General features: G+C 37.6%; 1 protein-coding gene across 3 annotated transcripts; it reads left to right on the forward strand.

The window, feature by feature from the left end:
* Positions 1–16982: 16982 nt before the first annotated feature.
* Positions 16983–25302, forward strand: EXOC1L (exocyst complex component 1 like). 3 transcript variants are annotated; one of them, XM_032685968.1, is made up of 4 exons: positions 16983–17119; positions 17880–17918; positions 20782–20912; positions 22752–25302. In XM_032685968.1, exons 1-4 carry the CDS (start codon positions 16999–17001, stop codon positions 23013–23015), a joined length of 555 nt encoding a protein of 184 aa, XP_032541859.1. In that variant the 5' UTR covers positions 16983–16998; the 3' UTR covers positions 23016–25302. The 3 variants fall into 3 exon arrangements, with proteins under 3 accessions (XP_032541859.1, XP_032541860.1, XP_032541861.1); XM_032685969.1 differs by lacking the exon at positions 17880–17918; XM_032685970.1 differs by lacking the exons at positions 16983–17119; positions 17880–17918 and adding an exon at positions 20115–20141.
* The last annotated feature ends 1691 nt before the right edge of the window (positions 25303–26993 follow it).

Genomic DNA, 26993 nt, shown 5'->3' on the forward strand with positions numbered 1-26993 from the left:
AAAATAGTATTAGAAAACTACTTAGAGAGACTTCTAGCCTCAGGGACTCATCCTTTGAATAATGACTAGGTCACTTAAAAATGCCTTCGGTAAATAGTTTCGAAATATAAAAAAGAATCCTAAATGGGGAATAAAAATTGTTCCTTATCTGTAATCTGAAAAAGAAAAATAAGTCTTCAGCTTTATATCTAAAAAGACTTCTATGTAGTACAAAGTCTACTCCAGCTTGCCATTTCTTCCCATACAGATGTTCTTTCTCTAGATCTAGAACCCATGTTGCTGTCTATGAGGCAGTAATGTCATATACATGAGGTTTCCCATTCATCAATATAGTATAAACTATGCACACCCAAATTATCAGATACCACTCATCAATATACATTCATGTGTGCAAACGTGCAGATTTCACTATTTTGACACTGTAAATATTATTCAAGTCTTAATATATAGCAAATAATTGTCAAAGTACTGACCTACCTTCTTTGCCTTTGAAAATAAAACCTTGAAGATTTTAGGGGCTTTTTACTTTTTTTTCTTTTTTTTAAATTTTAAAGTATCTAAAAAAGGTACCCTCTTAAGCTTTCAGAGGCAAATGACTGAACTTTGAAATTTTCGCTGTTTCTGAATTTTCTGAACAGTATTAAAAGCATTCACTCAGTGCATGTCCTTGCCTTATAATAATGGTTCCAACTTCACACTTAAAAGATGCATACGTAAAAGCAAAAAACTAAACATGATGCAAAATCATTAGTAAATAATTATGAAAAGTTGGCAGCAAAATTTAGACATCGGAACATTTCTTAGAAAATCAAGCATAAAATTCCCTCACTGACACTTTATTAAGGGCTATATGGCTAGCAAGCCTATTTTTATGTCATAGTAGGGTCAGAACAGCCCACAAAGTCACTAACATATTCACCTCTTCTGTACAATTACTTTCAAATAAAGCAACACCAAAACATTTGATTAGTAACTTGTATTCACATTTACTCCAGATGTTTTCCAACGCTTATACATTTAGATATGTAAATATCAATTTTCATATAAACATTTGCACACAGCATTCTAAAAGCCTGATTTTTTTTTTGTACTAAGATATTGATCTTCACAGTCTTTCAAAAACCTAGAAATGGAAATAGCAAATTTAATGAAAAATTCATCTATGCTGCCTAGAGACATGTCACAAATGCAGGCCATCCTTTCAGAAATGTTTACAAAGGAGCAAATTTTCCAGTGTAGTGGGTCCCAATAACCATGGAGGCACTGCAATTTTTCAAAGGAGCAAAGGGCCTCAGTTCCCTTTGATCTCATCAGTAGACAGGTATACTTGCACCTTTTGAAAATGTATATCTATATATTTGTTTTCATAATAAATCCTGGAATGGCAGACATAGGCTGAGTCACTAATACTAATTACATGACTATATGTGCTTATGATAAAAGAAATACTAATAACAGTCATTTGTTAACAGCTGCTGTGCTCAGCAGTCCAGTTGGGATCTATTTGGCTGCAGAACAGAGTGAAAATATGAAGTGATTTGTTTGCAGCCAGAGCAGGTGTGTACTTTCCACCTCTTTCTCTACAATGCCTTGGATCACAAATGCTATTCAAAATGTCAAATAACTTACTAGATCTGAAGGTATGATGAGTCCATTAGTGTCATACTGCTAGCCCAGATTTATACAGTCTTCATCCACCCTCCCCACAGCTTAGGCATAAATATGTTCTATTATCCCAGAAAGCAAGAGAAAGAAGCACAGAAGAGATCTGAAGACTTGTTAGCATGTTTCTGGTGCTCATCAATGGACCACTTTACACTACAAGACCTGCTTTTCCCTGTATTCATGGGATTTTGTCCACATCATAAGCCTTGAAAAAGGCAACTTCCTGGAAGTTAAAGAAAGTTTTGAAGAGAAATGGGAGATAGTAGAATAATAGGCTGGGAAATTGCTTGAAAAGTTTGAAAAATTTAAAATTTAAATAATCATCTTTAACATTTCAAAGAGAATCCTTCTATATAGCATGTTGGTTTTGCTGTGCAGCATAACATTGATTTTGCTACAGAGGACATGTGTGTCTTAACTACTTTTGACACAATTTGATGGGATTGTGGCTTAATTTGCAAAATGTCAGAAAGATACTTGTCAACATTTTATTTTGCAAGGTCAAGAGTTTGAGGTATGATTAACAGTTTTTTCATGAGACTTTGGGTTTGGTTTTATTTGAAAATACTGCCTGATTGAAGAATGGTGCAACATTCTTTCCTCTAACTTTTGATAAACTATAGCTTGACAAATTCAATGGTGTGTTTTTCTAGATAAATCGTGAAATGTTCTGTTCTTCCTCAGAATTGTACCTTTAAAAAAAAAAATCAAATTTTTATTAATAAAGGGCTTGTGAAAGCTTACAGAACACACAAGAGTCACCTGAAAGTGCGCTGTAGTGATGCTGAACTCTGCTGGAAATCACTCACTGGCAAAAAAACTTTGCAAACAGTGCTTTTGTTGGCTCAGTCAGAACAGTACTTGACTCCTATTGCAAAGTTTGTGCCAGTTTGGTTTGTCTAGTTCTGTCACCTCACATCTTTATCTTGTTAGATCCATCACTGCATTAAAAAATTATTCTTCTTGTTTGAAAGTCTCTTTTGCCACATATTCCTTCACCTTCTTTGAATAGGATGCATACTACCCCCTGTATGTCCTACTCCTCTAGTTCTTCAAGGGAAATCACTCACCTTTGATCATCCCCAATTCAGGAGCCCGTGGGAGGCCTCTCTCACATCGGAAGTGAAAGGCCACAGGGGAACAAGTTATACCAGCTGTTGCCATGCCCACCTCATTGTCATCTGGCTTACAATGTGCTATCTCCCATCAAAGTGCACAACGGACCTTCCCATCTCACCTCCTTCTTATAAAAAGCAGAGGGAGAGGGTTTCAACCTTCATTTTAGCTAAGAAGAGGAACAAGTGGTGATGCTATCCATGTCTGTCTCTTGGAAGAAGAAGAAAGTGGAGGAAGGCTCAACCTTTCCAAAGTCTGAGGAAGAAACTGGTGGGGGTGCTACTATGAGAATGAAGGCGTTTGCCAGTACAGGCTACCAGTAACAGATATTAATGGTAAAAAAGGAATAAGAGTGTTTGTGGGTCCAAAACCGGAATAGTCCCTAAAACTACCTACCACTAACAGAACATGAGCTGAACTGGGAATTATCTCATCAACGTGAACCATGAGACTTCCCCTAATCAACACATTTGCCAAATTGCAACATGGTTCGTAGAACAGTGATTTTAGTGCCAGTTCTGTGAACTGACAAAAAAAACACAGCTTGCACAAATTTTTAACTGGGAGCATTAGAACAGTGATATCTACCTTAATAGTCACCTTCATGACAAATGAGACAGCTGATGCTGCAGTCTCTTAAAGGAGGCAATATTTGTCAATATTTACCAAATGCTATAGACCAATCCTCATCCTTACAGAAAAGGTTTATCGTATTTGTGCAACTAAACAAAACCTTATTAACTCTAAAAAGCCTGTTTATTTTGTATCCACTAAAAATTGAAATCTAAATTTCTTTGCACATTATTTTAATATAAGAGGATTACTCTGTTTATATAAGGATATTAAAACTTAAAGTGCAGAAAAAACATCATGTTCCTCTATGTCTTTCTTATCCTGCTTAATTGTGAGGAAAAAAAACCCCTTGATAACTCTATAGAGATTGTCTCTGAACTAGTTTGAAAGTCTAAAACACTCCTCCCGTATTCAGAAATAAATCTTCCATCTTGAATATTCAGTGCCTTGGTATCAAATAACTGTTTTCATGCATCCTTAACTATCTCATTTCACCCTTGTTCTTTCTCTTTCCCCTCTGCAGAATGTTTTCCCCAGTAAAATAACAGCAAAGATTCAACTCAAACTGCTGCTTCAATATGAGAAACAGTCACAGTTCTCTCAAAGTACCAGCATATTTAAGTACTCTAGTATTTATGTCTAACAAGATATACTGAAGGCCCAAGTTTCCCCAGAGTATACACACTGCCAGTGTTCAATACTGTCATCTGCTCTTCTTTCATACCACAGCAAAGACTGCCAAGTGTGGGTCCCTCAGGACTGGGAAACTGATATCAGCTAGATTAGCACTCTTACACTCAACGCAGGAATGACAGCTCCAAGTGCAATAGCCTAAAACATCAGAACTATCAATAATGTTGCACACTCCAAGCAAATGCTCTTTCTCCTTCTAAATGATATTTGCATAAATGCAATGGTTATGTATATGGGGCAGCAGCATTACTGGATTAAAAATTTATCAGCAGAAATCTATTTTACTTACCTGCCTGCAGTCTTGCTGGCTTCTTTGCTCTGAGCAACTATTCAGTAAATACTTCAGCTTTTCAAAATCTTTGTTCTGAAACAAGGAGAATACGCAAATATTGAGCTCTGCAAATGTGTGGGTTGCACCCCACCTTTCCCCACATATTTTAATTATAAAAGGTTCTACAGTAGCTAAGGGGAAATATCTGAGATATGATTTTTTTTTCTTCAGAAAAAGTACTGAAGTACATCTTAATCTATAAAACAGATTCTTTACAAAATATAATAATATACAGGTTGTGAAATACTTAACAGAAAATAGTTTTATTTGAATGCTTTCTACTGAGCAAATAAAAACTCAGTCAACAGCTACAACCTTCTATTTTGAGCTTTACACAATAGCTAATTTTTCACCTGCTCCATCCAGCGTAGAGTCCATGTCTCAAATGTGTCAAGCTTTCTGATGTGATTTATTTTCTTATTGCTCCTTCAAGAATATAGATAAAGTGGAAAGAATGTGCTGTGATCAGTCCAGGCAGACCACTATACCTAGCCACATCTCCTGTAAGTGAAGAAGCCAGCACATATATTCAGGGTCAACCAGATAAGCAGAGTACAATGAAGTTGGGGAATGAATGGGTAAAATGAGGAATAAGTCTCCCTGGACACCACAAAAATGTCTAGAATTATAATATTTAGCAGGATAAAAAGTAACACAGGCAAAACAACATGTGAGGGAAGAAACCATATGCTTTGCAGAGATAAGTCATGGATATACATGTTTTAAACTGTCCAAAAGAGCCAACAATCCTATTGATGCATTGTCCAGTCGAGGGAGTACACACAGGTTTCTGAGAGATTTCTCTGAAAAGAACTAGAAATAGAGAGATTGACATAGCTAAGGCTGACACAGGGTAAAAGGTAAATTCCTCTCCTGAACACACAAATAGGGGAAAGAAAAGGAACAAAAAACAGAAACAAATTGTTAGTTTTCAAAATTTAAAAAGTTTGGGTCCTTCAGGCACTATTGGATCTTAAACTGTCTGATATATGGACAATGAAGTGGAAAAGAAAAAGCTGTAAATAATGAGGTAACAAAATTTACTGAGAATACAAAATTTTGCAGGTTGGTAAAATCCAGAGCTGAAAGTGAGTGACAAAGAGATGGCATTTTTATGGGCTGCTACATTCAGCTGAGAAATACTCTCCAAAAGTAGAACAAGAAAAAACTTGAGGCAAATATAGCAAGACTGATTAGAGATATAAGGAGAATATAAACAGGTTAGGGTCTTTCAGTTTGCAAATAAAATGACTAAGGGCAAGGGTACGATAAAAGCCTACAAAATCACAAACCATTTGGAAATAGAGAGTAACCATTTACTACTTCTTACAACAAAAGTATGAGGAGATGTCCAAAGATACTTCCTGATAGCAGGTTTAAAATGGAAAAAACGAAAACTTTAATCCAACATATTATGGAACTCACTGCCAAAGGATGCTAAGGAAGAAAAAAAATGAAAAATAATTTTAAAATAAAATTAGATAATTTCATAGAAGATAGGTCTACTGATGGCTACTAAGCATAATGGATTGAACACAGTCTCAGGCTTAGAATGCCCTTAAGGCATTGATTGCCAGAATCCAGCTGAGTTTAGGAAAGACTACTCTACATGGTCCCAACTTGGATTCTTTCTGTATTGGTATTCTACATCAGAGTCAAGGCAGGGTAATGACAAGGAGGGAAAATCTCCCCTTTGGCTGTTTCATCTTCTTGGTATCTTAGCTTCTTGTCCTGTGTACTCTTACTATGGAGAATACATAGACAACTATAATATTAAGCAGGTTATCTGCAAAATAATCACTGGTTTTGAGTAACAGAGCTCTTCCAACACAAAACAGCCTAAGCTGAACATCGCCCATGGCACTGCTGGACTACTGTCAATGTATCTAGAAAAAAAACAAAGCTGTACAAACAGTTATTGCTTCAACAACAGAAAATTATTTCAAAACGTATTTATGTATGTGCTTTGTTTTAAATGAGAACAGTTAATCCAATGAGATTATTTATTTGCTTCAAGGGTAGGCAGCTGGAAAGAAGAGGAGCAAAGCAAAGCAATGAAAAAATAATATACACCAAGGAAACAGTAGCACACGTGTTGCTATGTGTACATTATTTAAAATGTACATTTATAATTTAAACCCTCATAATCATCTGTAACATTCTAGCCTAGAAAACACGGCAGTTGTACAAAAGGCACACATGCAAGTGCATGCAATCATTATTGCCACAAGACCAATTTTCCCATCTCTTGGTTAATGTTATTGACAGACATACGAAAACCCACACAAGAGAGAGCACAAGAGGGATCAGCAAGTGCTTCAGCTGGAGTACATGGTCTGTCAGGGCACCTGCTCCAGAAGAAACTGAAAATTGGGGTGATATGAATTTTCTGGTGTCCAACAAGACATTAATTACGATCAGAACTTTTTCTGTGGTTAGGACATTCACAGCAGCCCTCACCAGCTTGGTCTGACGTCTAAGCAGGGAATAGGTCCCACACAGCCATAGTGCAACTCTGCTACAAAGTCAACCACCCATTAGGCAGAAGTTCTTTGGAAAATAGGTTTAATTTCTTCCAGAATAAATTAATTATTTAATTAGTTCAGTAAAAGGGCTTGATTCTGAAATGTTTTTATGTTTGGCAGACACAATGAAAATTCACTATCCTGTTGCAATATGCTTAAATTATGGGGGTGGGGAGGGATATATTTGGTACTTTTATTCAGTATTGTTTTCAGGCTATTGGAAAAATTCACCAAAAAAATGAAAATAAAATTGGCAATCTCTAGCTTGGATTAACTAAACAGTGAAATTGAATTAATCTTCTCATCAAAACAGAACAATTGTAGGTATTTTTTACTTTATGACCTAAGTAAGCAATGCTTCATTTGATTAAAACTGCTTCTGTCTGTCCCAGGCTACAAAAACCATAAAGTATACTGTGCTGGAATGAAAGATACTGTTTCCTCTTTTTATTCAGTTATCCTCTTGTGAAAGCATTTTTAAAGGTGACAAATTGGAACAGTTTTCAGTCCCTAGAGGTGAAGTAGCAAAAAAATTTTATTTATATGTTTAATGCATGGTGGGTATAAGTTTTGCAAGGCTTCTGTGTCAATCACTCACATGGTCATAGTGAGTAAACTTCTTACTATTGCCTCATGATTCAATCGTGGCTTTTTATTCAATAAAATATTTGCCATTTATTTACAATTTTCATATAATATTTTGCATCGGTTGTGGGCACTGTGTTGTGTCACTTTGCACAACATATTTTTAACTTCAGAGACTCATAGTAATTTCCCTAAAATTTCATTTCCATAACAACTATTGAACAAGTCCATGTGTAGTGACTTGAAGAGCACAGTTGCCTGCCTCAAACACTGTCAAGGCCTCAGAAGAAACTTGCCATAAGATAAACCACAGCAGCAGGAACTTGAGATGAGCACAGAATGGAGAGTTTGTGGCAGGAAGGCACTAATTCCAGGCCAGGTGGAGGCAAGATCTGGCTAGCACATCCTGATTAATGCATCCAGAAAAAAATTCCCACTGTGGCAAACTGTGGGAAAGGAAGCAACTGCTCATACACATACCACTCCAAGTTATGGGGAACAGCATCTGCAACCACCCCATGGATACCTGGAACTTGGACTGTATAATGGTGGTACCCCTAGAAGAACAACTCCGGGACCCCCACCACTGAGACGCCCAGGGTGAAGAAGGACCAACAGGATGTCACTGGATCCATGGCGTTGTGACTATATTCTGCTTAATATCTCTCTCTCTCTCTCTCCTCTCCCCTTTCTCTGTACCTCACATGTATTGTTAAATGAAATCCATATTATTGACTTTGGCATATGGTCTTATTTGCACCTTAATTCGGGCAGAGGCATCTCTCACTAATCATGCGTAACAACATGTAAACCAGTGTTTAGTAAAGATTTTCCCATCAATCCAGCTACTTGGCTTTCAGCACGTACTGAGTGTGATAGAAGTAAAGGTGTCATTGCCCTGTAGTAGTACAGCATCTGAATTTTTCACTGACATGATAAACAAAATAAGCCTATGCTTATTCCAGGATTCAGTGCAAAAACGAGTGAATGGAAAAGCACAGGACCTTTTTAAGCTTCCATTCTCCTGTAACTGAATAGGGAGCACTTGAGTTCACCAAACACGGAAAGTCTGAAACACAAAAAGGATCTTGCGGGTGTTATTCTGCATGATTGGCTTTAGGCAACAAACAAGAGGGACATCAGCAGCAATATCAAGGATCTGAATTTGAATAAGATAAAATACAGCATCAAATGAGACTTGCACACACTAGAGGAAAAAGCTAGAAAATGTACACAGGTGTTCAAACTAATAAGGCAAACAAGTCTGCATCCATCTATAATAATTTGAATATACTTAAAGACTAAAGACTGAGATAATTACTTATTGACCAAACAGAAATTTCAAGCTTCTTACACAAAAGATGGGCTTGTCTGTGAGTATTTTGTAATTTTATTTAACATAGGTGCACTTGTTCAATGGAAGCAAAGTAATTACAGAATAGTTAACAAATTCTATGTTAATCCTAGATGAAACTAGGTGGTTGGGGGTTTTTTAAGAAATCTCTTAGCCAAAAAAAAAAAAAAAAGAAAAAAAAAAGAAAAAAAAAAGAAAAAGATACAAAGGTCTTTGTCAAAGAATTCAGATATGTGGCTCTAGCTCTTTGGTGTGGTTCCTGAAGAGCAAATCTCTCCAAAATTCTGTCTCATCAATTGCAGCACCTTTTCCAACTCCAGTATAAAATAATTTTGGAGAAAGGATTAATAAAATAAATTATTAAAATTAATAATGACAATTGTACAGGTAGATCTACTTCACATAACAAATGCTGCAAGAGGAACAGACCCTTCAGTGATCAAGACTCATGATTTTCTGATTACACAGTCCAAGGCCATCAGTGTGCTGTTGGCTGCTTTGGTTCAGTGCCATCAGCAGTGTCCACTCATGAGCAGAGATCAGCCATGCCAAACTAAGTGCAGGGTCCTGGTCCCAACTTCCGAGGATTTTGTCTTCACCCAATTCTTTACCAAGATGTTAATGAGAAGGAAAACAATTAATGTATTATAAGTTTGTCTACCAAAGGAGAGAAAGGGAAACTAAGAAATGTAATTACAGGACAATACTAACCATATGTGCAACATTAGCTAGCTGAAAAACATTACCCATAGTCAAGACCTTTCACTTCAAGAGAAGGCAATGGGGAACTGATGATGCAAGCATAATCCAGGTTATGAACTGAGGCCTGACGCACACTTTTTTCATCATTGTACAATATTCTCTTGTTCTAATTCAAATTTCAGACAAGAAAAAAAGATGAAGCGCGCTGAAGTTTTCTTTTATTGATCTTACACTAATATGTAATTTTATTTTTTTTTCCAATTATGGAGCAAAATGTAAGAATTGAATGAAGACCAAGGAAAAAAAAAACAAAATGAATCCAAGTTTTCAACACCATATGTTAAGGAATTTTCAAGTTTAAAAACACAGAAGTTTTCCCTGGATACCAACCCTGTTTTTCAAATGACCTGCATCAAATCTCAGTCAGTTTATGTACCCAGAGTATTCTAAGGACATCCATTGGGTAAGGTAAACAGAGGGTTAGAATTCTTTAAGTGCTGCAGTTTGGTATGCAAGAGATGAGACTTTATGACCACTATAGAAGTTGTGGCTCTGATTAGGAGCAGACCAGGACAATGAGCTAGATTGAGTTGATCCTGCTATGGGAAATGTAAATGACCTACTAGTCTTGTGAGTAGTTTCATCTTTGAGTAGTTTCTTCCATGTGCATGACTCCAGCTAAATTGGACAAAGCAGAACAGCCATTTGCCTTCATTTCAACGCTCCAGGAAGAGGAAGCTAGAAGCTTGTTTAAGGTCAGATCACACAATCTGCAAATGCTGGGTCATTACATTTGAGTTAATTATCCTTATACTGAATCCTTTACTTTAAAATTGATCAAAATTAGTCTTTGACAACAGCAGCCACCTTTGAAAGCATTTGGAGATGTGTCCACCATTCCCTTACTAGCTTTTTCCTATGACAAATTTGATTTACTCTCAATATTTTTGTATTTTATTTCTTCTCTTAATGTATTTGACGTTAACTTTTTTGAGTAACTGATCGGATAAGAACTTACAAAGATCTATATAGAATAAAGTGTATTTTAAGCCACACAACTGTCAGCTATACACTCATCCCCTAAATAAAATATCCATACAAACTATGCAGTTGTATAGATTCCCGACTCTATGAATTTTTAAAATATGGATTAGATATCCACCAGAAGTTTTAAGAGTGCTTTGCATCACGTTGATGTATTGATTTAAAATATAAATCCACATTAATCTGAAGTAATTGACTATCTACATTAATAATAATGTTCAATTTTCATGAGGGAAGAGAATGGTTCTTGTGCCAAGACAAATGAAATTTATTACTTGAGACTGTAGAGGTAGAGATGAAAATCATTATTAAAAAGTATGAAGAAGCTTTTCACAAAATATCTGTTAAAGTTGCTCTGGGTAACTCTGGAAGAAAAAATGCATTTATTGAAAAATTTACAAGAAAATGAGAACATAAAAGGGCATTTTGATTGGCATCACAACCTAATCTACTTCAAATGTAATTATCAAGATACTTCTTGACTTTTTGGTCAAAGTAAATCTCTACTATGTGTTTCCTGTATTTTCATTAAACATGCCGCCAAGAATTACTATTTTAAACACAGCTGTCAAAATCCTAAACTAAGCTTTCAAAAGCTTTCAGCTGTCAGAAGATTAATGGTCATTTGTATGACTAGAAACTCACAGGATTTGTTTTAACCTTTTTTTTACTACATTTTTAACTTTATTCCTATCTTTAGGGTTTTACCTCCACAAAGAAAACTGCATGATATTGAGTTATATTTGAATACCAAAGTGCTGAATCCATCATGCCAGGATTTTGCACTATTAATTAAATATGGCTCCAATTCATCAGAGTGTTATTAGGTGCTTGCTGAACAGGAACTTAAAATCTTATCATATAAGTGAATTTAATTGAGGCCCTAATTTTTCGCTCATACATGTGTAAAATTCAACATGTGTACATTTTTCATAGAAGAACTGGATACCTCCTACCTCATACCTCATTTTTGTTATGTTTCAAAATATTCTTCCCAACTCCATCCATAAAACAGTATCTGGTTACTATTCTATGAAGAACATGCGTGTATTTTCTGAATTGAAAAGGAAAGGAAAGCTTTGAATGGGGTGTTGGTATGGTCTGGGATCATTTATTCCAGTGAAGGTCATGATCATATTTTGAAGATGATAAACCAGTATAAAGTCAATATAAACTTGACAAATTTGAGCTTCAGTTAAATAAAAGCTCAAATAAACTCTTTTATCTCCTTTCTTCCAAGAAAAGAGAACAGTATTGCTTTTTTAAACCAAGTAATTATGTCATACCATTAGAGACACGAGTCATATTTGGATTTCAGTGTTCTTTACCAGAATGGATAAGATTTTGAGTCATTGGCTGTTTGAGCACCCATAGATCCTGACGTTGGTATGAGACTCTTTTAATGGGTTCTCCAAAACACTCAGGAGAAAAGTAGTTGTACAAAAAGCATTTTAACCAACTGTCTTTTCCAGCATGTATTTCTATCTTCTATTTTAAAACTGAGTGATTCAAGCTGTACCTCACTGAATAGCATTTCTGCATGAAACACTGTTACCTCTGCTGCTTCAACAGTTTTCAGGACAATCTGAACCAGGTTTATGCTTCGCTGCCAATAATTTTACTGGCATAGCTACCAAAACATGAATAACCAGCCATAACTAGGAGTCAGATCATCTATAAATGTCAGTGGGGAAAGAGACCTGAGAAAAGTAAATTGTTAGTAACAAGAGGGAGAAAAACAGGTGATGATCATTCAGAACTAGTTTTCTGAAATTAGTTTTGGAAACTGCTTTCTACTGCTTTGTAGAATGTGATTTGTGATTTCTACTTAATACTCTAAAATCTCATCTGTGATGTTAAAAAAAGTCACCTGGAGACCTAAAGCTGTGAAGAATACTTGTAGGAGATGCCACAAATACTTACAGATGATAAACTAAGTGTTAAGAGAGAAAACCATGCCTGGCTGAAACCTCAAACAGAAACAGCAGCTATAGGAAAACAAAGCATAATTTAAATAAAATTATAACATATTTTTCAGCTTACAGGGATTCTTTACAGCTCAGAGAAATTATTCTTTATGTTGCATTTTCCCATTATTTCATAACATTGTCAAAGAAGGAGTAATGGGAAAGGTGCTTCCAGAAAACACTGCATTGTAAGGATATGAATCTTGACAGGAATTGGGAGAGAGATCAAATCCTCTGGAGGGCTTCAACATGCAGAACACAGTGAAGTCCCACCTAAATGTGGTGACTGTTCCACTGTGTCAGTATTGACTACTCTGAAGCCCACCAAAATCAAAGAAAATTTTGCTATTGACTTAATGGGTTTTGGATCAAGCCTCAAGTAATCAAGTTACATGCATATACTAATGTTCATTAGTAGACCCAAAGGAATATAGGGACCCACCATAAAGACAGTTCCTAAAGCTGGTGAATTAATTTTTACCACAACAGTGTGACTGAGAAACAATAAAGATTAAAGAGATTAATCCTTTTAGGACCTGCTACTATATCTATTAATGTCCTGGGTACAGTAAAGAAAACTATTTCAATGTTGGAAAAATTTTCAAGGCAAAGACAGGGCCAAGAGAAGGAGCAGAAGTAAAAGAGAAGGAGCAGAAGTAATTAATACTTAGCAGAAAGGTCCAAGACACTTCCCTGGTGACTACTTTATGTTGCAGACCTTTAGTCTTCCTTCCCTGTGAGCCTTGGTTAGGGGTTGTGTAGCTTTCACAATCATCTATAATTCATCTATGTGGACAGTTAAGAGTACATCCCAGTTAAATTTGGATGTAAAGTTGTTTGTGGTCCTGGTAACAATGAGGTTAATTTGTTCTGGTTTATGTCTATATGATTCACATTCATAGATGGGATTAGTTGAGGTAGGGATGGCTGGCAGGGATATTGGGTGCCAGAATGAGAAGCTAAACCCAGTCCAGGGTTACTGTATCCTTGCTGGCTGGGTAAATTACTACCCAACTGTTGCCTTTCAAACTGTTGGGATTTGTGTTTACACTATTATAGCTAAGGTGGATCTCAAATATGTTGTAATAGAGCATGGGTGAATAAAGAATCAAAACAATGAAGAGCAATAATGAATTACAATTTTTTCAGTTTCCTATTAAAACATTCTACGTAAAAATCACCATTTTCTACCAATCTACTCAGATAGGCTGGTTAATGTATCCTTTAAGAATGCAATAAAGGACATTGCAAAGTAATTTAATCTCTATAATAATCTTTAAAATACAATTTGAACACTTATCCAGCACGCACAACAGATGCTCAAGTCACTATGCAGGCACCATTCTTTGCATAAAGGGAAATCTAAGTAGGCATGGACAGGAGAAAGTAGGAGGTAGAGGTGCAGCCGAATATTCATTAGTACTGCTCAGACTACTCAGCCCTAAAGCCTCACCTAAATGAAGTCATGGCTTTCAATGTAAAGCTCTGTTAATGTACACATTTCTACTAGCCATGTACTAGTGACCGGTGGCACAACATTAATGTGCAAGAGCATCCAAAAAGAAAAAAGTCTAAGAGTATTAATACATCAAACCACAAAACAGTCCTATGAAAATGGAGGGAGAATGACTTACAGTTTGATCAAACTGTGAAAAATGAAAATCTGACTCAAGAAGAACAGATCCACACACCACTTTTGTCTCAGCTCCATCACTTCCATGATACTAGTGATGTCTCATTGCCATGTAGGCAGTTTCTCCAGTACCAGCTGGGTATAACAAGGGAAAAACTGATTGAAAGTTCTTCCAGAGCTGAAGATATTTTTATGAGGGTACTTTTGTCTGTAATTTTCTTGCTTCACAACTGCAAAAAAAAAAAAAATTCAAGCATCTGAAATGCAACATAAGCTACAGATTGGCTGAGTCATAATCAGTTCCCTAATGAGGACTCTGGCACCGAGCATGAACACTGAAACCTCCAGCCATGGCACTATTAACACTAGTGGTGACGAACCGAAGGTATGAGTCTTGACAATTCTGTCAATGCCTGGCAGAACAAGAGGGACCATAAACTGCAAGCCAACTTGTACACCAGTCCCATATTCAAGGCATGGCCAGGTATAAGACCTAAGGCTCATGCTACAGGCTTATCAAAGGGGTTTTATGTTAAAAATATACAAGGCTCCAAAAATCTTCCTGCCAGATTTATTAAAAGAGTCTTCAGTTCTTTTTATATCTTGAAAGAGTGCACAGCAGAACACATTGCACACATTTCTCAGGATGTCAAATAACACACTTTTACTGGCAAACTTTAAAAATTAAGGGAACTTGGCAAAAGTTTAAAGGGCAACATTCAACCAAAATAAAGCACTGCACAAAGCATTGACTTAGCACATGCTAACCCATACAACTCAGCAAAATCCAACCCATCCAGCTTTAAGTTACCCAAATATCAAGAAAGGAGATTAGGAGAAGAAGAAGAAATAAAGAAAGAGAGAGAAAAAAAGAGAATTATAGCTACCTCCTGGAGTCCCATGCAATTCCAGCTTCCACGTGTCCAGACAGTAGGGTCGTGACAATGTGGACACCTGATGGTGTTGGTTTTATTTGCTTTTGCCCCCTGTGGCCACCCCAGCACCCTCCACCCCAGGTGAGACTTCTGGCCCACCAGCCGCTCTGAAGCTGGGTTAGGGGCTCCAGGGTCTGTGGTGTGGGGCAGTGCTCCCCGTGCCCAGTGACTGACAGCTGCTCTGGGTTGGCCAAGGAGGCTCCAAGGGCTGGGATATGGAGCAGGGCACCTTTGTGAAATGTGACCTGTCCCTTCCCCCTACACACATACTTGAACTGGTCTGAGGCAATCAATAATTAATATAATAATCCAGTGTCTCACACCAAGTCATCAAAGTTGTAAGCAGGCATCTGGATATCTCTTTATCTCAGCTATCCAGTGGAAGGTCTCCAAAACAAGGCATTTTCCTCATATGCTGTTGTCTTGATTTGGAAGTGAGCATCATGCTCTTTTCCTAAAACAAGCCTTTGAAGGTAAGAGATTCTATCTGTCCTTAAGCCCTATACATACAAAATATGCCAAAAACCTGAACCTTAGACAAACTTTACCCTCCCAAATCAGAGATGAAAATAAATCTATATATCTAGGAATCACAACTGTGTTTCTAAACACATGGCACCAAAAGAGAGCAGAATAACCCAAAAGGTTCTAGCTTCTTTTCTATCTCTTTCCCACTTGTCAATCTAATACGCTTAGCATTTATTGTAGAGATAATTTTACATCAACATCATTTTACGTTAATTCCATTTCCTTTCACATCATCAAAGCGCCACATAGACTTATGTCACTAAATAATTCTACTATTGTAATTGTTTAAAAAAATCCTCAGATTTTAAACCTTACCTTACTTTAGCTCAGTTTCATTCTAAGGCTAGATTCCTTTCTAAGTTGCATTGAAACCATAAGAATGAGAAACTCAATAAGGTATTCAGACATACCAAGCTTGAGGACAAGAATAGAAGAGAACATCTAGCTTCTAGTAGCAGCCGGAAATGAGTCCAAAAGGAAGACTCTAACACAGGCTACCATGGATACTGAAATTAGAAGAACACCTGTCTCCAAAAACTTCACTCACACACCTTCAGAGTGGCAGGAACAACCAAAATTTCTGAAAATATACTCGTGTCTGTTGTGAAAGGGTCCTCACACATGTAAAAGTTCTGGGGATGGTAGTTTTTCCCTGGTGCCCAGTTTGCACCTGCCCTCTGAGACTCCTCTGGTGATGATTTCACTTTCCGTTTATAAGGAGTATATAAGGCATAAGGTAATTTCCCCCTTAACGCTATTAATACTCATAATATTAGTGTACGAACAGTGGTGACAGCCATAAGGCTATCTGATTCCTTTACAAATTCCACCAACTCTTTCATCCACTGATAAAAAAACTGCGCTGACAATTCTCTTTTTCGGTAAACTGCCTTTAGCGTGATTGCTTTGCGTCCCTTCCTCGCTCGTTCTCTCGTCCTCCTCCTCCCCCCGGCCGGGGGACAGACCGGGCGGGCATCTCGATTGCATCTCTACCGGGACCTCACTGTGGCACAGGCGGGGCTGCGCAGCCGGTCCCGGACCCCTCCGATGGGAGCGTCCCGCTGGCGCACGGAGGGAGGGCGGGCGCGGGGCGGGGAGATGCGCGGACCGGCCTCCCCCGGTGCCGGCGGCCGGAGCTTTAACGGGGGTGCCCCGGCGGCGCGGAGAGTTGTCCGTGCGGGAGCGGTGCCCGCCGGGGTCGGTGCCGGCCATGCCCCCCCCGCGCCCCGCGGCCCCGCGCGGCCGGGGCGCAGCCCCCGCCTGGGAGCGCCGCGGGTGCCCGGCGCGGCGCGGCGGCTGCGGGGCGCGGGGGCACAGCGCCCGCCGCTGAGAGGCTCCGCGGGTACCATGTCCTCGCTGGTGAAGGAGGACCTGGCGAAGAGGCTGTTCGGCCCCCGGCGGCAGAGGCTGCACGAGTTCATCGAGGTGGAGGGCGCGGGTGCCCAGCGCTACTACCTGTGCGCCGCAGGTGAGGGGGCAGCTGCCGGGCGCGAGTGGGTCTGCGAGGGGAGGCGGGCGCGGGTGGGTGCGTGGGGATGCAGAGTGCGCGGGGATGCAGAGTGCGCGTACCCGGGCGGGCGAGGGAGCGGGGGCGCTGGCCGGGACGGAGCGGGGAGCGGGCAGCGCCTCGGCGGGGTGCGGCCGCCGCTGCGTCCCGCCCCACCGCTCCCCAGCAGGGCACAGAGCCGAGCTCGCTGCCTCCGCATCGCCAGCAACCCCCGAAACGGCGTTTGCTCCGATTTCTGATTCACACGGGCTCGAGGTTTGACATCAGCGGAGAAACGTGACTCTTGCAGGACAACGGGTGGCAGTGCGCAATCCGTGGCAGTGCTGTGAGCGTCTGATCTGCTCCGAAAAGAGCAAACCCTTACTATAGTTTAATCGGGTTTGCGTAGGAAAGCGTAACTATGCATTAACATTGCAGGAAACATTTGTCATTTTAAAAGCTTTTACGCTATCCCCTATCTTGGTCTAATGTTCTACATACTGTCCCAATCACATCAGGAGCGACAAACTAGACTTGTGGTTTAAGTAAATACACATTAGAGTTAGCAATTAGGACAAACTGTGAGTAAAACAAGATTGCTATGAGTGGTAATTATCTGGCTACTTCCTAAATTTTTTTCCAAGGGAATCTGTTTTATAGAGGTATTAGAACAAGGTTTCAGACAAACTGGTTTATTGTTTTTGTTTGTTTGTTTGAGTGCTTTTTTAAATTTTTATTTCAGAACACTGGAAGATACTCAAAACCAGAAATTATGTCCTCTGTAAGTAGTTAGGTTGAAGTGAACGATTCTTCCTGTCTGTTTCTTCTTCAGGTTCAAAATATGTAACAGGTAGAAGCAATCTGTGTACTCAAGACATAGATTGGGTTAGTATCCGGTATTCTGTGATCATTATCTTTCTAAACACATTATGTCCTTAGAATGTATAAGTTGTCTTACAGATTATCAGAAATACTGAGCAAGCTATGTTCCCTGTACTCCCATAATGTTGGTAGAACATGCTTTGTGGTTTAGAACTGTAAAAATAGTTTTAAGAAATGAATTCTGGAATATCATAGAGCTTCTAAACGTACAGAAATACCAACCTCACTCATAGTTTATGAAACAGTCCAGCAGAAGTGTGGTTAGCTGCATGTAGTAAATCTAAATATTTCACTGCTGTGAAACATCCAAAGAGGAGAAATAATGTTATGCACCTTTAAAACCTTTACTAAACTTCAGTTTGAGGTAGAAGAGAAGAAACCATTAAAGAAAGCCTCTAATCAGATTAACTGATTGGAAGTCTTTAAAGACATGAAGGAAAATTTATGTAGAGTATTAAGAGTGGGATCTCTCCAGTAGTCAATATTAAAGTCTCTTATTATATACAGGCACAGTCAAGTAAGTGGTGAGTAGAATGGAAATCTGATTCTGAAAGATGGGTTGCATCTGGCTGCCAGCAGCTACTGTATTCCACTGTGATTCTGTAGGAGCAAAACACATTATCTTAAAACCTATCCCTGCAATGCAACCTCTGTGTATTCCTGTTCATTTCAAATTACCATAACAAAAAAAAAAAATCAGTCAAGCTATAGGCAAAACTTCAGAGGTCTATGCCTTTTGAAATCTGTATTACAACAAAATCCTGGTGTGGGTAACTGAAGAATCTCATTTTTGTGCCAACATTATTTCCTTTCCTTTTCACAACAGCAAGTCCCAGTTCTCGTGTGAAGGTAATAGTATCCTTTCACTGAAAGCTTCATAAACCCCAGAAGAACATAAGGCTGAAATGCAACCCCATTCAGGGGTTTTCACAACCCAGTATTGGTATGCCCGAGAAAGAATGGTAGGAATAGCATTGTATTGTCCAACAGAGACTCTGAAAAAGGTGTTTAGTCCATGGAAGACTTTAAGAAATAGTTTGTGCTCTATGAAGGCATTGCCATAGCTGTGCCCTCCTCAAGAAAAGCTTTTAGAACTTAATAGAGTGACATGGTAGATCTGAGCTCATGTTCTATATATTTTTTTTCTTTGACTCTTTTAACTGTGTGCAAGAACAAGCAATATGTAAAATATAGGAAAAGTAAATTTATTTTTAATTGAAACTAGTCCACCCAAATTTCACCACTGGGCAGGACATGCCCCTGGTTTCATTATTCCTAACACATCTGTGCTCTGTCCTTATGTCATAGGATTTCTGTTGTCTGAGAGGTAGAGCAGTGGCAATGTGGGGGACCTGGGGTCCACTAGGACATCCCTTTGTGTTACTGACAGGACTACGGGCTTTTGGGCTTGGGCTTGTTTCCTTTTCTTTTAACTCTGAAGAAGACAATATATGTCCAACCAACAAAAAAACTGGGAGAAACTGAAAGTATGAAGAGAACTTCCTAAGATTACTCTATTAGATTTGCTTGCAAATAAAAATGATTTTAACTTATCCACCACAGTGGTGGTCTTTTTTTTTTTTTTTTTTTTTTTTTTTAATAAAAAATCTTCAAAAGCTCTGCTTGATAGGACTAGGAAAAAAAGCAAGACTGATTTGTATTTCCCAGGCAGGGAAGCTATAGGCTGAGAGAAATTATAATCAATTTATGTATTTTCCACTGTTTTTCTTTTCAGTGGAGAGAAGGCATATCTCCAATGTGCATCCTTTGTTTGTCTTTATTTAATAACCATTTTCTTATAAGCAGGTGAGAAGCAAGAGAAGTTTTAACAAGAGTAAGATAAAACTAGTCAAGTTTCAAAATGGGTTTTTAAAAATTCAGGTAGTATTTAGAAATAAAAGAATTTTGCGCCTGTGTTTCTAGCCTCGTGCTATGGTGTCAAAATGCTCCTGGTAGACATAGGTGACATCTCACCCTTAACTTAGGCTACCAGGTGGTTTGGGGATGTCTCCTGCCCTGCAGCCATCAGCAGCTGGATGTGCAGGAGATTGTTCAGGCTCTGGTGCTTTTCACACTCATCATTGTGTGTTACGGAAATCCAGTCTCCTACATAGCACTCAATGTAATCAATTAATCATGGTAGTTACTGCACAGAGTGTCTTCGCATTCTTTTTAATCTAATTTCCTGCCTATGTTGGAAAATAGTAATTTCTGTAAAGTCAGCACTGGACAACTTGAAGCTTTAAGAAAATTTTTAAGTGTTATTTTTGTGAAGTGGCCTAATTACATATTATAGAGAAATAAGAGTTTTGCTTTAAAAAAGTAATGGCTATATAAGAGAACTTCCTCTACAGAATGGAAAGTGTAGCAAAAGTCATGTAAATACGGAGCCTTGGTAGAAGTTTTGCAGTTTTCTGACTGCAGCACCCCAAAAAGACTGCCTCTTAAACCATCAGTGCAGATCCAGTGCCAGAACTAGGCTTTCTTGGCACTGCTAGTGAATTTACATGAAAGGCTCTGGAACAGACAAGACTCTCTTCACAGGCTGGGTAAGGTAAACTCTAGATCTACTAAAAGACTGAAAACATGGTGCTATTTCTACTACCTGGGCAAAATAAAACTATTAAGTCAGTATAAGCCTATACAGCCCTGCCTGTCATGATTTAAAGTTACTATCTAAAATGTAGTTTAATTAAGCCTTCTGTTATCAGAACTTTGCATAAATACTTGCCTGCATATCTAAACTATTTTTTTTCTTGCAGTGACTGCAAGTAAAGAAGTAGAAATATGTATGGTGAAACACTGGCGAGTGAATCGAGAGGAGAAATATGAAATAATTGAAAAGTGGTTTTTGAAAGATCTGGAGATGATTGATGGAAAAGAAGCAGATACTGTAAGTGTTATGTACTATTAAATACATAGGGTATAATTTTCTTGTGTTAGGACAAAATTATTAAAATGCATTATCTGAAAAATAAAGTTATGTTACCAAGGAATTCTTGTTTTACTGCATGTGAGAGGCTCCACATCACATTTTCACTGTTGCAAGGGAAGAGGAAGGAGAGATTTTTGTGTTTATTGTGATCATCTTTATCTCTCTGGTTGAGATCTGAGGCAGAAGCTGGTTGTTTTCTAATTTGTTAGTTATAACTGGCAATAAAAGTTCTCCACCTGCAGCTCCCAGTGTAAACTGCAGTTAATCCCATCGATTTTAAAGTGTATTTGAAAACAAAATTTTTTTAAATATTTCTATGGAGACTGTCACCCTCTCATTTAAATTTTTGAACCTGGTCTCTGTGTGACAAAGTCAACGTGTAAAATACCATACAAGTGCATTGTTTGATGTAGCAGCTCACAAAATTGTGTCTTTAACACAGCTTAGTCTCAGGTTACTTGAATCATTTCAGTATTTGTCTATTTGTGTGTGTAAATATGAAACACTTTTGGCTAGATCAGGCTGACCTTGCTGCTAAAAAAGTCCTAATCTATCAGATACAGCTCCAGAAGGATAAAATGAGACTGCAGTAGTACAATACACAACAACTCCAAAAATAGAATTAAATCCAATTTTACAAAGCTAGAAGAATATGCTGAGGAGAATATCTTCTTTATATGTGTGAAAAGACATTTTAACAGTTGTCTGTGTATAATAAATGTAGTCCAGGAAAGAATTACTTTTTCCCCTTTGAAAGCACTTTCAAATGAATGTGAAATAGAATTCAGATTACATAAAGCTAATGAAACAGAAATCAAGAGCCCCACGAGAAATGTTTCAGAGCCTTATTCCAAGGAAAATGGCAAATTGGGGTTGTTCTCATTCTATCCTGTGCACATGGTCCTCAAGGCTAAAAAGAGGAATGTGGGAGACAGAAGAGGTGAACTCTGCTTCAGAGTACCCCCGCACCCTGTGAGCTCTTAGCAGTTTAGGCCAGAAGGAAAAAAAAGACAAAACTAAGAATCCTTTACATCCCCTCTCCAAGTTATCTTGCTCCTGAAAATGTTCCTGTCCTTTCCCCAGCCAAAGGCACCCAGAAGATTTCCTTATCGCTTGCTGCATGAATTTAACCTTTTTTTTTTTTTGAAGTGTTTTGTGAAAATATTCCTCAGAGATGATCCAGCCTTTCACAACTTGGATGATCAAAATCTGTCTCATTTTTGGTTAAAGAAAAGCCTAAATGAACCTCAAACTCATAATTATAGGGTGATTAACACTGCTATAAATGTTCATAATAGGTATTCGTATCCATGGAATTTAGCAGAACTTAGCTGCTGCTAAATTAATTAATTGTGCCAAAGAACCAGAAAGCACAAAGAAATACAATTAAGGCAGAAAGGGCCAATCAATATTATTGTTCTGACAGACATATATAGTTATAGTCTAAGGCAAGTGCTTTTCATATAGTGTGTTTTAGGCAACGTGACAAATTGGTTTATTTCAAAACAAGATTGTATAATCTCAATAAACGGCAGCATATTGGTTGAATAAACTTTGAAAGTTTTACTCACACAAAATTCCCAATGGCAAAGAATTACATCTAATTTTATGCTGCTGCTTTTTAAAGGTATAAAAGACCACTTAAGATGAATAGCAGAAATATGCAAAGTACTTTAGAGCCCATCAGAGGAAAAGCCCTGCAGGTAGCTGAGCAGAGAACAACAGATTGCCATTTTAACATTGTAATGCATATAATAATTTCTCTATCTCTCAATTTTATTCCTTTTTTTTTTCTAGGATAATCCATATTTTGATATGCACTTCCACAAGGTCTACAATATGGAAGCATATAGTTGTGCATCTAAATATACCTTTGCTCGAACACTAAGCAATCTGAATGCAATGTACCTTAAGAAGGACTTGAAGATTGTGAACTTTGATGACACCTACCTAAATGATGATTCAATCTGGTCATCCAGTAATAGGGATTGCTTAGTAGTTATGAGGATGTGCTTCTATGCTTCCAACCTTTTATGTCTCTCTCTGTGTCCTTTGTCCTGAAGATGCATTTTCTAGCATTAAGGTGACTGGTTGACTTTCACTGACCAGCATTTCATATACCATCTGATCAAAAAGATAGTAAGTGATACGCAGTATCTGCTTTTTAAGTTTACATGTAAGTAAAAAATGGAGCGTACTTTTTACATAAACAATTGACCATTTATATATATTGGGAGGGCCTCACTAGCAAATACTTACAAATACATGAGACTCACAAGGTAGAACCATTAATTCTCACGGTCACTAGTGATTGCTTTTGTAAGTAGAGTTCAGCATTTGCTCATATATTCATGGAGGTATAGGTTATCTTTCATTAATAGCTGAAATCATTTTACAGCATTAAGAGCATAAACAGTTAATTTATATCCTAGAAGTAGAAAAAAGAAAGCAACCAATTGAGGTCTGTATAAGAATGATGCACATTTCCATTTTCAAAATGCAGAACTCCATTAAAGAAATCATACCTACATCCATATAAGAATCCAACCCTCATCCTGATGAACCGGAGTATTGCATTTAGGTACCATGGGACCAACTTTTTACCTATGCAGCTATATTATTTTTCCTACAGAACATTTAGTGTGCCCTTTGGCCTTCACATTTGTGGTACTGTCCTAGATAATAAATGTTCTTAAGCAGCATTGCTTTATTTGTCACACCTTTCAGAACTTTTGTATCATTAAAGTCTCCTTTCTAGCACTTCAGTGCTTATAAACAGGCAAGGTTAAGGAACAGAAACTGTTTACGTCTCTGCCTCTGGTCCAAGAGATAACAAAGTACTATGTAAACAATAGTTGTTGGCTACTACACTTACTTTGTAGGAAAGTGATAGACTTTTCAAAATTCATAGAATTATGAGAGTTTTTTTCACCAGTTTTTAGCTAATGTTAGCATATTCAGTGCGCTACTTAGAGTTACATTTACAATGGGCTGGAGCCTACTTGAATGTTTGGAATATCTCATAAAAAGTAACAGCTGGACTTGTGATAGTAGTATATTGCAGTAGAAACAGAGGATGAATTGAAGCTGTATTGAAGCAGGAGCTGAAGGGGAACAATGTTAATAGTAAGAAGCACAGTAATACTGCCTGGTGGCAATCAGCAATGCTAGTTGGCTGTTCATCCCGTAATCAATAAAGAAATGCCAACCCAGAAGGTCATTCAGAGAAGCTTCTGGTCAGAACATCCTGCAGGAGAAAATCACTTTCTGTTTTGGCAGCCAAGAGAGTATAGGAAGGCTAGCTGTGGACTAAACCAGGTGTGGACCTAAAGCTGACTGATGACAGCTCCTAGGAAATCAGAGGCTGCTTCATGTCCCCTCTCAGCACCTGCCATCTGTACAACTGGATAGTCACACAAGGGTACTGTGACTTGTACTTTGCTGTTGTCCTTCACATGAACTCCCAGCTTTGAAAACATTTGTGCAAATGTACTTTGGATTCAAAATTAAAATAACATCCAATAATTGAGAATATATTTGAAAAACTGTAACATGTACAGCTTTCCACTTTTAAAATGTTACCCTATTGCGTGTATATAGGAAAGGCCATACCTTTGATTAGCTAATCTTCAGAAGTTATATATTTATTCTAGGTTCATGTTGCAAATTACATGCATTCTAACACAAATCTTAGTAATTACATCATGACAGTTGTGAGGGCAATATAGGCGGGTAACACATCCTCTGGAACTTGTAAGAACTTAAGTCTTAAATTTGCCACCTACATACTGTTAAAGAGAAGGATTGTATTTCTAGTAATTGTTTGTGAAAATCAGTTGTTCTTTTGAGAATGTCTTTGGGATAATCCATTGCCAGTATGTGTGTCGTGACATTTGATTATTAGCTACAAGAAGTATTTGCCTAACATCCAGGTTCCACAAAATCATCTTCAATAGCAAGTATAATTCATGCTGCTGCTATCCCTGATACATTGTCTTGTTTGAACCATGTGTTAATTGTTGAGATCACAATGTTTTCTGTAATGTGTACAAATTCTTTGCTTAATAGGCACAAGGAAATGTTTTCTGGGTAGAAAAGCTTCCATCATTCATCTCATAATTGTAATAAAGATATAGATCACTCTTCTGAAATAAAGTACATATATAGTGAATTCCTGACCCAATAATTGTCTGTATCATGTTAGAAACTGATGATAACTAAAAAATTACTATAATGTTCAGGCGTATTTAATGGACTTCCTTTGGTAGTTTATATATTTTTATTCTTGTACTGTATAAACAGTAAATTGACTATATTAGAAGGCAAATAAACCTGCATTTTATGTGGAATAATATGCAATTAAAGTCTGTCTGGCATTTCTTTTGTCTAATAACATAGTATTTCAGACATGCTTCACTAAGTAATCGGACTAAACTGAAGGAAAGTTAAAAAAGGTACATTGTCCCTGTCAGTTATTTCAGTTACTATCTAAAGGAAAAATACTTTAAAAGATCTTCAGGGGTCTAATCTAGGGACTTCTTAGTTTTACACAGTTCTTTGTGTGAACGTCTTTGTAAGATGCCAACTACCAAGACACCGTATAATTGCCTGATCACAATGTGGAAAGTCTGTCTTGAGGTGCTGGAGACAGTCACTTTGTGGTGAGTATAGTACAGCTGCACCACAGGACACAGAGAATATGCTGTTATAAATGGAAAAGACCTAACAGGCTAAATAGTCCATATTTCAGTTAATGCAGAGTTATTTCCTGCATCATTTCCTGATCTCAGATAAGTAGAATGTAGTTTGAAATACAGTATCAGGGGTTTATCTAGTTCTCCTGGAAGTCTTCTCCAAAATTGAATAGGAAAAAACTCTTGTGAATAAATAAATCTGTTGCATTCTTATAAAAGGTTTCAGCTACATGATGGAGTGAATTAATACTTGAGATTGTGGTTATAATGCAGATTTTCTTCAGAAGACGGGAATTGCTATCAGCCATATCTGTTACAGAGAAAAGAAAATATGTAGCAGCCTGAAAATGAAGAAGAGTGATCATAAGCATCACAGAAGAGGCAAAAAGGCTATCATAAAGACAGATCATGTTTTTTCCTATATGTATTTTTTAAAACTCTTTAACCGACATCAGAATTAAGAATGTAGAGAAACCTATGACAAAAGAGTTTATTTAATTTTATTTATTTAAAGCAGAAGTACTCTTCTCCTGTGTGATTATCTTTCATGGATAACTAATAATTTCCTACATCTTAAATTAGGCAAATACAGAATTTTAAAAATAATTTTGGAAGTGAAACACAGCAGAGTGCCTGTTCTGGACTGTGTTTTTTGTGTTATTTCTCATTCTTCTTCTCCTTTGTGTTTTGGAGTCATACATATAGTAATACACCTCTTTCCAACACAAGACTATACTGCTTTCCCTGCCATCTACCTGTTTCCCAATAGGTTCAGTCACTTTCAGCATATAAATATTTTCCTAGTAAAGCAAGGGATTGTATTATGTAATTTTAAATATCTAATTTAAGAATATTTTGTCTTAAAGTCACTATTGTAAGATCAAAGGCCCTTTCTAAAGAGCATCTGTGGGAAGCTGAAGTAGGAGGGTAGAGGATGGCACTGTGCATCCTGGAAGGTTATCTCATGTCAGTTTTAATTTGTAAACACATTTTACCATTAGAAACTGCATTTTGATGTGATTTCTTTTTTCTTCTAACATAATTAACAGCTAGAGACAGGAAACCTAGAGAGTTCTGCCTAATAACAACAGCTTTATGAAACCTTGTCCAATATTTTATGGCTGCCTGTCCAGTCTTTGTATACCTAGCCAGAGACAGTTACATTTTGTGGCTGAATTGAGAAATTACCAAATTATAACTTTTATTTTAACCTTGGCCCTTATAAATGGTATATTATAAAATTATACAGTATGTCATTATGTAAGTAGGAAAATAAAAGTACATTCAGCAAGACTTAATTGGTCAGTCATATTTAATCACAGAATCTGAGCTGGGAGGGACCCAC

The sequence above is a fragment of the Chiroxiphia lanceolata genome, chromosome 4, assembly GCF_009829145.1.
Source record: "Chiroxiphia lanceolata isolate bChiLan1 chromosome 4, bChiLan1.pri, whole genome shotgun sequence".
NCBI classification, from domain to species: Eukaryota; Metazoa; Chordata; class Aves; order Passeriformes; family Pipridae; genus Chiroxiphia; species Chiroxiphia lanceolata.